Raw genomic sequence first — 15056 nt, forward strand, 5'->3', positions numbered from 1 at the left:
TCTCTCAAAATACTAAGCCTATGTTTTTTAATGAGTCATTACGGTCTAAATCACTGAATTCAGGCCCTCTAATAAGTGTGCTGGTGGTCATTTTGGAAATTAGCCAAGGTGTGCACTGCTCAGTGTTCCCTGTAAGTCAGTGTTCACTTCAGTCAAACATAGCAGGGTGTTTTTCCAAAGTATGAAAAGCAAGACCCGTGCTCCTAATTGGGAAGGTCCTGGCTCCAAACGGAAAAGATGGCGCCAACTGTGTGGAGCAAGTCTGTGCTTCAAACTAATGGGTGATGTCACATAGTTGCTATGTCCATCTTTATGAAAAATCTATGGTTGGACACAATGGCGCCAAGGTGATTGTAACACAGTGTTTTCAAACTAATAATTAAGCAATTTAAAAGCATTTAAGACATTTGAAATAGTAACTTTATTCTGACTTTCCACCTTTTTTTCTATCTTTGTTCCACCTATTATCTCTCCTCTCTGTGAGTCTGAGAACCTCTAATAGTTGTTTGTTTGTTGACCTCTGGCAATTTGAATCCTGCTGTGTATGTGTGTGTGAGAGAGAAAGAGAGAGAGAGTATATAGTCCCTCAGTGTTTATCACTCATTACTTACATACAGCCTTCAAGGCCTGTAATTAACTATAGCTTTGATGCCCCCTCCACCTGCTCATTTCCTGCACGCACACACACACACACACACACACACACACACGCACACGCACACACGCACACGCACACAGTAACATGCATTCCCACATGACGTACATCTTTCTGTTGATGCTGCAACAGTCACGCAAATAAGTGCACACTCACACAAACAGATTCACACACATTCTTCAACACTCGGTCATGCTGCGAGGCTAATTGTGTTTTTTTGTGAAAACAGGAAAACACACTTCACATCCCTGAGACCAATTTCTGCCTTTGGCTGCAGTGTGTGTGTGTCTGTCTCTCTCTGTGTGTGTATGTGTGTGTGTGTGTGTGTGTGTGTGTGTGTGTGTGTGTGTGTGTGTGTGTGTTCTGGTATAGGCTACTTTTGGGGACAAATTCCAGACTTAGGTAGGTAATTGGGGGCGGCTTGTGCAACTGGGGACAAAACGTGTCCCCAATTGGGAAAAAATTGGGTCAGTGGTTAAGGTTAGGGTAAGTCTGCAGTATATTAAGGTAATTATATGTAATGTCCCCAAAAGTGACCATGGTATGAGTTGAGTGTGTGTGTGTACACAAGTCTTGTGTCTACAGCTGTTTTTGTGACACAAGCACAACTTAAACATCTCTCACTGATATCACATTTATAAAAGCAGCAGACATCCTGACACTCAGGTTGATGAGTGTTGGCCACAACCCAAGCAGATGTTCCCATGACATGTATTCAATATCTCAAAAACATGATCATACATTGCAATACATGGCCTCTGCTCTATCTTAACCCACAAACCCCCACCTCTATTTGCCCCAAGCTCAAAAATAATGTAATTCAGTACTCTACTTTATTATTGATTTCTCTTGTTATAACTCTATCTTCCTGTGTGAGCAGGTGACTATGCTTTCTTTAGATATTGAATAAATGTCAAGGTACAATGTTAAGGCTTGTAGCCAGTGGTCCTTAAGCTCTGTCTGTGTGTGTGTCTCTCTCTCTCTGTGTGTGTGTGTGTGTGTGTGTGTGTGTGTGTGTGTATGTGTGTGTGTGTGTGTGTGTGTGTGTGTGTGTGTGTGTGTGTGTGTGTGTGTGTGTAGTGGGTTACAATTGGCAGACTTACTAAAAACAAGTGGTAAAATGCTGGAATAAGTTCTGTTTTATTTACACTTGGTTGATGAAGAATGCAGAAAACCTTTGAAGATGTGTGTTGTAGATGAGATGGCTAGACATTTTAAATCATAAAGAAAAAATGTCTCTTTAGTGGGCCTGGAGTGATCACTTCTAATGTTAGTCTTTATGGCATTGTGTAAAATACTGAGCTTAACTACAGCTTGCTTTTGGTATTAGCACACAAACACATCTGTGTCCTATAAAACATGCAAACCCATGTAGCACTTCTGCTGACTGATACATGTTCATCTTGCTTCACACTCACTTAAAGCCTTCACACAATAAATGACTGACAGCCTGCAAAGGGAGCAGCTGGAGAAATAAATTCAAATTACACAAAATAAACAATACTGCCCTGCTGTTACTTCATGTAGCTGCAATTCTCCACATTTACATCCCTGCAGGACATTTTGTTATTTGCTATTCTTTAGCCAGACACAATGACTAAAGCTTACAATCCTGTAATGGAAAAAAGGAGCACATATACAGCAGCAGGCATATAAACAGCACAGTAACAGTGCTCTGCTGTTCACAAAGCAGTTGGAGGTATGAAAATAACAAATAACATGTTTCTGTTAGGCATATGGACAGTTGAGGGTAGAGACTCGTTCCTTCAGTCACAATAACTTAATTATCAGTGGATGAAGTGTGAAGTGGATGGGCTGCAGAGCTACATCCGCTGACTCACTGGCTGATGATGCTGTTTGAAACGAAAACTGGTCATCTGATAATAACAGAGGCTGTTGATGGCTGAGTGACGTAATATAAACCAATGAATGGATCAGTCCTACTGTAGCCAGAATGGACCGCATGGGTCTGGATACTGTGTGTGCTGTATGTAAAAGAAAAAGACAAGTGTGTTTTTGTATGTATACACACTTGAAACATGTTCATGTACACATGAGGTAAATACCAACATTATTAGATCTCCTGTGACAACGGAAAATTAATCATCAACTATTTTGATAATCGATACATTTTTTTGTTTCATTTTTAAGAAAAAAAATTCTGATACCCCTTCTAAAATGTGAATATTTTCTGGTTTATTTTGTATTTTATTATGGTAGACTGCATATCTTTAAGTGGTGGACTATTTAAGTGAGAATGTGGGGGTGTCCTAATTTATTCTTCATATATATATATTTATAATAGATATATATATATATATATTTAACCAGCAAAATCTTCACTTGATGAATGACTTAATGTAATGAAACTGTTTCAAGAACACATAAACATACATACATTAATAATACAAGTACAAGTACACACATGCTTCAATCCACATTGCATATTCTCACCTTCACTCTGTCTCATCAAATCCCATCTCCATTTATTTCTTATTTCTCGCCTGTCTCTAAAGTACAGACCAGAAGGCCCGGCTATCTGCCTACAGAATCTTCCAGACCTTCTACAGCCCTGAACCAAAGTCCAACATGAAAGCATTTTGACAGACGAAGCAGCCGTCACTTTCACCACCAAAAGCAAAGATTCGCCTCAGATAATGTATAGGTTACAAGATATTGCACTGCAAATTTCAAACATCTGAGCTCAAATTGATTTTGATCTATGTGATGTATTGATCTACACAAGATGTACCAAACAGCACAAAATCGCACAGCGCAAGAAGTGAAGCGATGATGATTTGAGCTGCAGTAAGAACAAATATGAAAGGGTTTGCAGTAGCTGTTGAACTGATCATACTGATCCTTGTCTTTTTACCTTCATGTGAATCTAAACTGGACGTGAGCTACGGCTTTATATTCTCTCAGAGGTTATTTGCGTTAAGTGCTCTCATTAATCATCTTCCATTTGCTAGTGCGGCTCATATACATGCTGTCTATAGCCCACAGTAATTTACCCTTCATTCACCTTGCAGTTCCTGCACCAAAAATCTGCACACTTGTCTCTCACCTTACCAGTCTCATTAAATCCACATACATCAGTTAAGCTTGATAGAGTGGGTGAGGCGGCAAGAGAGAAAGCAGCAGTGTTGTTATTAAGCATCCAGCTGGACAAATATCACATGCAGATGAGATGAAACAGAGGGCAAATCAACACATCACGACAGATAACAGCTACAACTATAAAACAGGAGAGGGAAATATGGATAGGATCCTCTTACACAGTATTATGTCACTTCATGTTAAGTTGATACTGCAATATTGTAATGGTTTTTTTGGAAATCAATTTAAAAAACATTAAATTGACAGAATAACCAGATTTGACAGTAGACTAAATCTTTGGATTGTGGACGGCTTGACAGAACAAAAGAAAACATTTGAGGACTTCAACTTGGGCTTTAGGAAATGACATGTAATTCTTCACCATTTTGTGACATTTTATAGACCTTATGACTAATCACGAAAATAACTGACAGATTTATTGATAATGAAAATAATCCTTATGACCACAGCTGCTTAGTACCAATCTACACGCACCTTGGTGATGTCTGTATAATGACATAGATAAAGCAGCACAATGGATACTAAATACTAATGACATTCAGGTTCACTGACACCTACGGGTTTTCACAATTAGCCTGCCAGCTATGCAGATTCACATTATTTAGCTTTAATCTTTCATTGGATGTGTCATGAGTGTGTATGTAGCCTACGTGTACATCTTTAGCTGTTATATGTATTTTATGTGTATTTATTGTCTGTAAGGGCAGCTACTACTATGCATTACGCACTTTCAGTCCATGACACATTTCCCCTTGGGGACAATAAAGTATATTCTATTCTATTCTATTCTATTCTAAGACTAATACTCATAGTTATCCAGATATAATTGTGTGACATTTTGACTGTAATGTTTTAGTAGCTTTTAGCTGCTTGTCTCCTCTGAAACAATGAAAGAGCCTTGGTACCATCTAGTGGCACGTTTAAGAAAGCAGCATACAGTAAAACTCACAGTATAAATAAATCCACACAGAGAATACAGATAATCTGAATCATCTTTACTGTGGGTCTTTGGCACTGCATTACAGAGAGGAATACTGTTCTACTTTCTATGCCAGAAAAAAATTAAAATGTAAAAAAGCGGTGAGTAGTCAGGGTCACATTTCAAATGTCTGAGTTGTCAATAAATCCACCAAATAGTGATGTTTCCCTTTAAGCTTCTCACATGGCGTAATTTCAATAAATATTCACACAATCCAATATTTCAGCAAAAACCAAAGATTAGAGAAAAAGTCCAAAAACTGAAAACAGATTTGTGTATCAGAACTTTGTTCTTCTGTCCTCTCCCATTAATCATCTCGTGACCTTTTAGAGAGGCCCAACTTCTAGTTTCAGAACTACTGGACTAAACCAGCTAACTATAAAGTAGTGTAAACTAGCTCCACCTCCAGCAGCTACAACAGCACACTTGTCACTATTAATAATCGAATGATGTCATATATATATATATAATAATATATCAGTCAGAGGGATCAAAACAGTTATTTTACTGCAATACTTTAACTACACGAAGCTGACAATACTTCTGTACTTTTACTTCAATATAATTTTTCATGCAGAACTTTCACTTGTGAAGGATCTTCCACCACTGGTGGCTAAGTGCAGTACACAGCCCGCTCACATAGTTTGCCTACAATGTACTGCACCGCAGTTGTATACTAGCTCAAATAAATAGGTGTAATTTATAGGTGCAGTGGGTATTATAGTAAAAGTTTACTGCACAGTGCCTGAGTTAACTGTTCGTACACACACACTGTCTGAACTGACTGCTGTAGTCTCTATATAACAAGCGGCATCAAGTAGCACTGATAGGCAGGACCTGGACCTCCGGGTCTTACCCATAGGGTCTTACCGGGTGAAGCAGTGGTGGCAGACCTCTCTGGACAGTTTTTTGGACACACAGCTCGCCAGCGGCTCGGCAGAGTACACCAGCTCTCCTCTCCTGATCCTGGCTGTAGCCCGCACTCCGTTGCCTTTTCCCGGGCTGACAAATCGCTGCAGCTTCGGTGCCATCGTCGGTTTTCTCCCTCCACGTGAACCGAATGATGTTTACATCCGTAACAGACGCACTGGCAGCGTCATGACGTCACACACACGCTTACACATGATGAACTCACGTTTTTCTTGTTTGCCATTTTTGTTATCGATTTTACTAATATTATTGCCAAAAAGTATAGAGGCATTATGTCAGTACTTTGCAAATGCTACTCTGACACAGCCGTAGTCTATACATGGCAGGTATTTTCTGCTAATAATCCACCATCTGAATCATGTAGTGTCCATTACACAGGGAGGAGTAGTGAATGGGTGAATCAGTGCTGCTCTGATTTGCAAGAGCTCATCTCCCTGAACTATATATGGTCAGCTGTGTGCTCTTTTCTGTTTCTTCTGAGAAGAAGCTCAATAGTAAAGATTGAGAGCAGTCTAAATAAGGATTTAAACCATCAGTGAGATATAGTTTTTTTGCCACTCTGATTTTTTTCAGTAATCTATAAAACTAACTGTTGCACAGAGACACAAACAGAAAACATACAGATCCTGTTTATTTCATCATAACCATTAGCATTGATCCATTACATTTACTCAAGTACTGTAATTAAGTAAAATTTTGAGGAACTTGTACTTGGAGTGTTTCCATTTGATTCTGCTTTATACTTCCACTCCACTACATTTCAGAGGGAAATATTGTACTTTCTACTCAACTACATTTGACAGGTTTAGTTACTTTTCAGATGTGGATTTGACACAACAGATAATAAAGCAAGCTTTTAAATTACAACACATTGTCAAAGAAGAAACCATTGCAAATGAGAAATGGACTTGGCAATGAGTGACAGCAGAGATAACACCACGTCTAGGTTGAATGATGATGGGCTATGGACCAGGGGTTCCTGGTCAGAGATTTGCAGAGATGCGGATTAAAAAGGGGCGACACACCACAGTCACCTCTCCACAGCAAGGCTGGATCAATACCACCAGGTCCCCCAAGGCAGCAATACTCATGGCTCCCACCACCACCCACCCCATAACCACCTCTTTTTCATTTCTAGCCTTTTTGAAAAAGCTATTTGCACATTGTTCTATTTTGGCTGTTTCTTTCTCTGTCTTCCTTTTCATTTTTTCTTTCTTTTGGCAGGTTGCTGGGCTTTTGGTTACCACCAGCGCTGTCCATTTCCTGCTAGGTGACCATTTTTTCCACACATTCACTGACACGACCTGGCCACAGTGCATTGTGGCTTGCTAACCAATCATCACTTTCCCAGCCTTCAACTTTTCTTTTATTCTGATTGGATAATGCTGCTGTCGGGTGGAAACTTTGTAACTCCATATTTCATTCTGGATATAATAGGTCTCTAACAGCAACCATAATTATCAATATCAAGCTTTGTGTCGTATTTCTGTGGAGCCTGACAATACCCCAAAAAATAAACACATTTTCTCCCATTATTGAGGGCCCCTTCCATGCTCCACAGGACATTAAACAAAGTTTTTTCTAACCAACAGTCCAAAACCGAAAAATAGAAAAGAAAAGCTGCCAATTTACAAGAGAGAATGTTTTCTGGGGAATCAATTATTTGATTATTATTTGTTTAAGTTGTAGACATAAAGAGGACATGATATGAACTTTTGTTTCGGCTCATATTACACACACTTCCACCCTCTCTCACAGTTTGGGTACCACAGTTTTTACAGCTTCATTACTTTTTTCTCAGTGCCTTCAATTATGTTTTTGTTGACATATCACACAAGACATAGTTAAAGTCACAATCTTCAAAAAACAATCACTCCTTTATTGGCACAGACATGATTGTTATTAATCTCTAAATCTGTAATCTGAGATCTGCCACAGCTGTAAGTATATCTGCAGGGTGTGTTTCTTAATATCTGGAGCAGGTAGACTGATCAAACTGATGTGTGCGTGTGTGTGGGTTTATGTTTTTGAGATTGTGAGAGAATTTATGAACACATCATTGCCAGGATGCACGAAGCTGTTCATTCTTCTCCAGAAAAGAGAGACTGGGTCTTTTCTGTAGAAGAAATCTAAATTCTTCACAAAGTCCTTAGTCTGCAGACTCAATAACACTGATTTTAGGAGTGCATTTTATCATTTATGCAGGTCTATATTTGTATATGCTGGCTGTAAATCTAATTTTCTTGTTATATTTATTTTTATTTTTAAGCACTGTTTTTATCCACTTCATTCATATTATTGTTTTTGTATTGTTCAAGCTTTAATCCACAATTGTGTATTACTTCTTTTTTTTCCTATTAAATTTTACTTTTAGATTTACAGGTGTGTATGTGAAATGGCACAGGCACTGATAAGTGTGTGCTTGTATGTTCAAAACTATCTTTACCTACTATTCATTTCTAAAATGCAATTCTTTAAACAACCTTTTCTCTGAAATTAATTGTGTGATAACTCCACAGAAATATTGGGTTGGTTTATCAAGAGGTGTTGCCTATATTCCCAGACATTAATATCCATTTAAGTTTCTTTCTTTCTTTATTAATTAAACAGAAACAAACTTTTCAATTAGACAACTACATCTATTACTTCAATTAAATTCATCTACTACATCAATTCAAATCAATACAATACAATGAAATCTATTGACTACATCTTCTACATCATTTCAATTTAAATCAATTCAAACTTTTTTCAAAATGAACCATATTTTTTTTTGGCTGATATGCAGTCACTATTGATGCTGAGCTGACACCACATACAGTCAGTCACTGTCTTGCAGTGGTTAACTTTATAGTGCAGTATCACGGGTAGTCTTGAAAGAGTCCGAGCCGCTGCTACGAACATTGCCATCATCATCACTGTCAGGAAAAGATCATTTAGCCATTAGTGTTGTGTGAAATACTGTGAAAACTGGATTTGGTTTACTATGGCTGTAAGACAACTGGACAGCCTTATCCCCTCAATTTATCTAGTCTTTGAAGTCTGAAAAATGCTGGAAAACCCCATATCACCTTCAAATGTATTAAGTTAAACTGAAAATACAAAAATACTGACACAATCTAGTACAGTATATCACCCTGACCTGCCCCGTTCATTTTCCTCCAATAGTTCCAGTTCTCTTTTGGACAGTTGGTCAACGAGCGCCACACCCATGCAGTCTCCGAGGACATTGACAACAGTGTTGCAGCGATCTCTGACAGACACAAATGAAATGAAAGCAGAAAATATGTCTTCTTCACACTGTTTTGTTAATACTGCATATAATACAATTTCCCCTCCTCCAAATTGACTATCGAAGCAGAAATGCAATTTACTAAACCCTGCCAAAACTATTCATTTAGATTAGATTTAGTATCAAACTCTAGGTTAAACTCACAGGAGCCATTCCACCACCACCAAGATGGACGCTTCCTTCACAGGTAAACCAATTGCAGTCAAAACAAAGAGAGTGGTGACAGCTCCTGTAGCTGGGATTCCTGCGGCTCCAATGCTGGAAACTGCTGCTGTCACCCTGCAGAGTGAATACACATTTGCTCAAGTGAATGACCAAGGTGAAACTGCATCATGTAGTTTCTGAGTTGCTATCTCTCAAAGGTCACATATTGTGTACTTTTACCCAGTTTTAACACACTTTACAAGAATAAGAATACAAGAGAATCAAAATAATCTGATTGTGACGTCTTACCCTAGGGTGATTAACTGACTCAAATCCAGCTGGATGTTGGTGAGTTGTGCAATGAAAACAGCTGCAACCACTTCATAAAGAGCTGTACCGTCCATGTTCACATTTGTCCCAATGGGCAGCATGAAGCGGGAAATTCTCTTGTCAATTTTCTGTCTCTCCTCACAACATTGGAAAGTGAGCGGCAGCGTGGCAGAGCTTGGAGATACAATGCATCCTTTCTTAGTGCACTTATCATATGAAACCTGTCAGCTTTGACAATTTACATAAAAATAAGCCCTGTTTAGGAACACACCTTGTGAACATTAGACTATTGAAAACCAAATCTCAAAGATCCTCCTACCTGGATGAGATGAGCAATGCAGTCAGTAAAGCAGGAGAAACCCCCTTATAGACTTCCCAGGGGTTACGTCTCACCCACAGAAGATAGATTGATGGCAGAACAATTACTGCATGAATTATGAGCCTGAGAAACACAATTAATACAAAATTACTACTGATCAAATGAAATTATTGACAACAGCAAAACGCAGTAGATTTAGAGGTGGTATTTCTTCTTTCACAATGAGTTATGGGTAAAAAAATCTGGATTTTGTGTTTGCCAGACTCATTCACTCAAATCATTTTTTAAAAACATGTTGTCCAGTGTTAGGCATTGTACTAAAAGGCTATTTAGTTACTCTGCAATTGATAGCAGGTTTCAATTCTGTGTTTTGATTTGTAGTGGGTTGGGCCATATTAACAATCCTCTCTCAAAGAAAATGTACTCCTTGAGCTCTCACCCACTGAAAGTATTTCAGGTGTGTGTGCTCTGGGATCAGGCACACTCACCTGTCACCAACTCGATAGGCTTAACTGCCAAAGCACAATTATGATTATGAAAGACAAGCTTGAAACTAATTAAAATAATGTATATAACAATATGAGTTAGTTTTGTTAGTTTTGTTTGTTTTATTTGCAGCCCACCTATTTTAAATGCTGGGTAATTACTATGTAACCTTGATCTTTTTCAGAAGGTGACTATTTTGGTCTTCTTCTTGTCATCTATCAGGGACCAGCTCTCCTTTAGTAGGAGACAGTATGACCAGGTCATCTGCATAAAACAGACACCTGCTTTCTGTGTCTTAAAATAATGCAGGTGATTGTTCTAGTAACAGTGTTGGTATCATCTACCATATGCCTTGGGAGTCAAATGAAGCTATCAAAGTCAGAAAGGCTGGTAAAAGGGAAAAAATAAAGTGCCATTTTGGTACCAGCACTAAAAAGTAAATAAGTACAAACCCCATAATAACCACTGCCATGAATTTTCCCAGCTTGTAAGTAGTTTCCCAGTCATGAACCTCAACAACATGGCTTGCAATCATGAACATCACTCCCAGAGGCAAGTAGCTGGAGAGGAAAAAACAAAGAATCAAATAAGGAATACTTCAGTAACCTAGCAGCTTAACAGCAACATTTTGAACTTAAACTTTGCCTATTACTATAACAACATTACTCCAAAAGCAATCAGGTTCACTTGATTGACTCAGCAATGAGTCAATCAAATGTGACTGAAAAAAATAATGATCTGAAGCCTTTTAACAACACAAGCAATGTTAAATAAGATAGAAGAGTGTAAGATACTGCTGTTTTCACAGTAGGACCATTTTGCTATTTTTCATGACAATACTCCACATTGCGGAGTATTGAAAAGTAGACGAAAGCCAGTTATTTTAGTGTTTCAGACAGACACTACATGGCAGGACATTTACTATTAACAATAAATAAGATATGGAAAAATGTAATTATTTCATTCCACATTTTAAACTGATGTAGTTAGAGTATTATATTGATTATGCTGTCAGACGTTACCAAAGGATCAAGTCAACCACATATTTTGTGGCCTCATTGAGGATGCAAAGAAGTTCCACAAGGATTTTTCCTCTCTCTCCCATCGTCTTGAGGGTCAGTCCAAAAACGAAAGAACATACGATGAGGCCCAGTGTGTTGACTCCATTAACATAGTGCGCCACTAGTTCCACTTCAGTGATATTCTGTAACAAGATGGGAAACTCAGTAAGATTAGCTGTCTGAGAGCGACTTCATCAGTCATCACTGCAAATGTCACAAAATCGTTTTTGTGAGGAGGGGAAGATTTACCATTTCCACGCTAGTATTCTGGTCGAATATGTGAAGTTCATGCTCAAACCTGTCAGTCTTGTACTAAGATTAAGAAAAAAATAAAGATAATGTTAATATTGTATTGTCTCCTTATAGGAAGGCAAGGAAATTGGCAGTATCTGTATGTAGCATATCAGAATGAAAAACATACCTGTTGGAAGCAAGCCTGAACCAGATTCTCTGGCACCATGTTCCTATTGAGATAAAAAAAAAAGTCAAATTCTATCATCATGAAACTGATTAGTAAAATTTTAGATTGTAAATATTGATAAACTATGCAGGAAATTCGGCCTAATCTCAGATATAATGTTAATCTTTCTTCTCACCGTACTAGATCCAACAAGGCATCCACAGTGGAGAAGTTCTCGTCCTCATCTGTGTCAATTTGCTCTGAACTATAAGCGACCCCTGGCTTGACTATTACTACCAGTATCATTCCTACAGCATATAATCCAGGGTTGGACATAAAGAACAAGATAAGCACATGGGAACATTATTGTTTCAATAGTGCTTCACAAGACAAAGTTAAAGTTTTTCACAAGGTGAAAGTAACTAAAATAAGTTTCAGAGTATAATATTTGCCTTACCTATGGTACAAGACGTGAGAGTTGTCGAGACAAAGTAAACTGCAGCACGCATAGCTATTCTTCTGGAGGTGTCAACACTAAGACCAGAAACTCCTACAAAAAAATAACAACATAAGCTGTAGTTTGGAGCCTGAAGGTTAGACCATCAACAATATCATAAATGTGTGTTACAGTACATCACTGTGACTGAATGGGAAATTACACAGTTACATCTTCATATGACGCTAAAACAATTTTCAGGTGGATTATCAAAAGTCTGTGCAATTATAATTACACCCTAATAAATGTCAATACAAGAAATTGTCCATAAATTACAGAAAAAGGTCCCACTTAGCCTCAGTGTTATTTACTGATGCAGATAATATCAGTTTATTGGAAAAGATTTTAAGATATCTGCTACTGAGTCTTTTACTGCCACAATAGAGGTGACAGGAATACGGTTTGTTGAAGCTCATCTTTTCAGAAGCATTGTTGCAACAACTCTGAATAATCTACAGTCGTTGCAGTAAACAGTTCTCACTCTGACTACTCGCTAACAAAGAAATAGTCCCCAATGTGCCAGATACACAGAAGAAGAAAACAGTAAGCCAAATGATTATTTGCAGATGATTTAGGAGGAAGGAAAAATATTCTTATTGACTTAAAAGTCAACTATTTACTATTTACAGTTTGGGTGGTGTGTTCCTTTAATGTTTTGTGTGGGTAGTAACATATATGGCCCCATGTAACAGTCTCCAATATAGGGAGAAATACCCCTGTAGCTCACCTGTTATCACACTAGTCACTATGAGAGGAGCAATAACCATCTGAAGCATCCGCATGAGGATTTCTCCTGGAAAGCCAATGTAGAGTTGTTCGATCTCTCCAATATGGAAGAAACTCTTGGCAATTAAGCCAAACATGATCCCTGTAAGAACATAAGGATTTATTAGCAATTCGACAAATACAGGGGTTTAGAATATCTAAGAAAAGGCGACAATAGAGGTAAAGCAGGTAAGAATTTAAGAACCTTTTTGTTTGTAAATTTTCAGCCTAATTATAAAACAGATTGTCAGTTATTATAGAGCACATCAAATTATCAACCTTAAAAAATTGGGCTGTAAAATACCATCAATCAATAAATCAATCTTTATTTGTATATCGCCAAATCACAACAAAGTCATCTCAAGGCACTTTACACATAAAGCATGTTTTAAACCGAACTCTTCAAGTTTTGATTTTAAAGAGACCCAACATTCCCACATGAGCAAGCAAAAAACTCCCTTTTAACAGGAAGAAACCTCAGGAAGAACCATACTCAAAGTGGGCAGCCATCTGCCTCGACCGGTTGTGGTAGAGAGGAGAGAGAGGAAGAATAGGAGAGAGAAGCACACCACTGAGCAAAAGTCTCATCAACCAATTAAAATCAATCCAAGTATATAATGATAAACATTTGCTATCTTGTTGTCATGTTATGACAGCATTAGGCAAATCGGCCCCGCAGAAAAAATATTTGGTCCCCTTTTGAAGTTCTGACTTTCACAGTTTACATCAGAACTTTTACATATTTTTTCACAAATTTACTGATAACAAAATAAACACAAGGCTCCCGTGAATCCAAATTATTCGAAAATAACCTTTTTACATGTAATATTGCCACCACACAAGGAGAGGCAAACCTATCAGAAATTAATGTTTAATGTGTGATTTCTAACAGTTTTTTTCTCACACCTTTAGCCATGCAATGACATACTCATAACAGATTTGTTCTTCACAAATACAAATGGTTGGCTGGCATACTCTCGCCCATAGCCTACTGGTAAATGGCCCATCAGTGAAAAATCCTAACAAAACACTGGCTCATGGTTGAAAACTAAATGTTAATGGCTGCATTACATCTTCCATACCAGTAAAACAGAAGCAGAGATGATATCCCACCCAGTGTAATCTCGTTAAATAGCTCAACACAGATGTTAAGAGTCAGACAGGTTAGCTTTCTGTGGACCATGCAGATACACACAGTCTGGGTGATTTAAAATGGGTCATTTTATAATGTAATGATTCAGACTGTCCACTAGATGGCGTTGTTTAAACCCGGAGAGATTAGATAGGCTATATACAGTATGTGCAACTGTTACTAATCTTTCCGCACAGGTCTTGAGCGCAAATCTGTTTCATGACATTAACACCAGAATAATAACCTCTGCGACGCCAAACCAGAGCTATGTTAATGACCATAGACAAATGTTAATAACCACCTGAATCTGAACGGCCGCCATATTGAAATCACCGGTTGTCCTGGCAACAAACTCTCCTCCATGAACAGGTTACATCGGTGTTTAGCTAATTACTCAAGTTTCTGATCAATATATATTTGGGGTTTTTTGCGCAATTAATTAGGGCAGAGACACTAATTAGCTAATATAACTCATGAATACAGTTGCCTCCTGGTAAATACGCATTTAGGGTTTCATTATTTTTAAAGTTCGAATTTTCTAAACTTCTTGACTGAAATGTCTTTGCGATCATAAAAGTTAAAACTGAGGTTACAAACTTACCCAGGACGACAGCAACCAGACTGGAAACCATAAATATGTTTTCGACAACGTATTTCCAGCATTTCTGCTTGTTGTTGCAACATTGTCTGATGTCGACTACAGACTCATCTTCCGAAGAATCAGCCATTTCCCTGCAATGTGGCTAGAAACAAACACATTAAGCCCGCTATCCAAATTGTCTACCACTTGGTTAAGTGAAAATCAGACATTTTAAAACTTTTGGACGACCTTTATGAGTGAACTATAGATATTTCGTGTCACTCACCGGAATACCTGCTGTTTTTGTTCAAAAAAATGTTTCTTTTTTTTTGTTTTTGTTCAAAATCATTTTTTCCAATTTCAATTT

At 38.0% G+C, this 15056-nt stretch overlaps 2 protein-coding genes across 2 annotated transcripts in view; both read right to left on the reverse strand.

The window, feature by feature from the left end:
• Positions 1–5802, reverse strand: part of smyd3 (SET and MYND domain containing 3) — an 86329-nt gene extending 80527 nt beyond the window's left edge. The window contains exon 1 of the mRNA XM_053340265.1: positions 5625–5802. Coding sequence (XP_053196240.1) covers positions 5625–5785 — 161 coding nt within the window. The 5' untranslated portion in view covers positions 5786–5802. The remainder of the gene's footprint in view (positions 1–5624) is intronic.
• Positions 5803–8653: 2851 nt separating this feature from the next.
• On the reverse strand, positions 8654–14741 carry LOC128357036 (excitatory amino acid transporter 3-like). The gene is made up of 12 exons (XM_053317269.1): positions 14711–14741; positions 12940–13080; positions 12174–12266; positions 11913–12024; positions 11738–11780; positions 11566–11628; positions 11278–11459; positions 10708–10815; positions 9770–9892; positions 9430–9624; positions 9121–9255; positions 8654–8937 (listed from the first exon to the last, which is right to left on the reverse strand). The coding sequence occupies exons 1-12, from the start codon at positions 14739–14741 to the stop codon at positions 8817–8819; spliced, it is 1347 nt and encodes a 448-aa protein (XP_053173244.1). The 3' UTR covers positions 8654–8816.
• Between the last annotated feature and the right edge of the window lie 315 nt (positions 14742–15056).

The sequence above is a fragment of the Scomber japonicus genome, chromosome 1 (assembly GCF_027409825.1).
Source record: "Scomber japonicus isolate fScoJap1 chromosome 1, fScoJap1.pri, whole genome shotgun sequence".
Lineage (NCBI taxonomy): Eukaryota > Metazoa > Chordata > Actinopteri > Scombriformes > Scombridae > Scomber > Scomber japonicus.

Excerpts from the sequence above, each read along its gene's own strand:
- LOC128357036 (XM_053317269.1), bottom strand. The coding sequence starts at position 14,741 with ATGGTTTCCAGTCTGGTTGCTGTCGTCCTGG. Across the intron at positions 12,025-12,173 it reads TCTCACGTCTTGTACCATAG|GAATGATACTGGTAGTAATA; the intron begins GTAAGGCAAATA and ends TATATGCTGTAG. Across the intron at positions 9,625-9,769 it reads GCATTGCTCATCTCATCCAG|CTCTGCCACGCTGCCGCTCA; the intron begins GTAGGAGGATCT and ends TGTATCTCCAAG.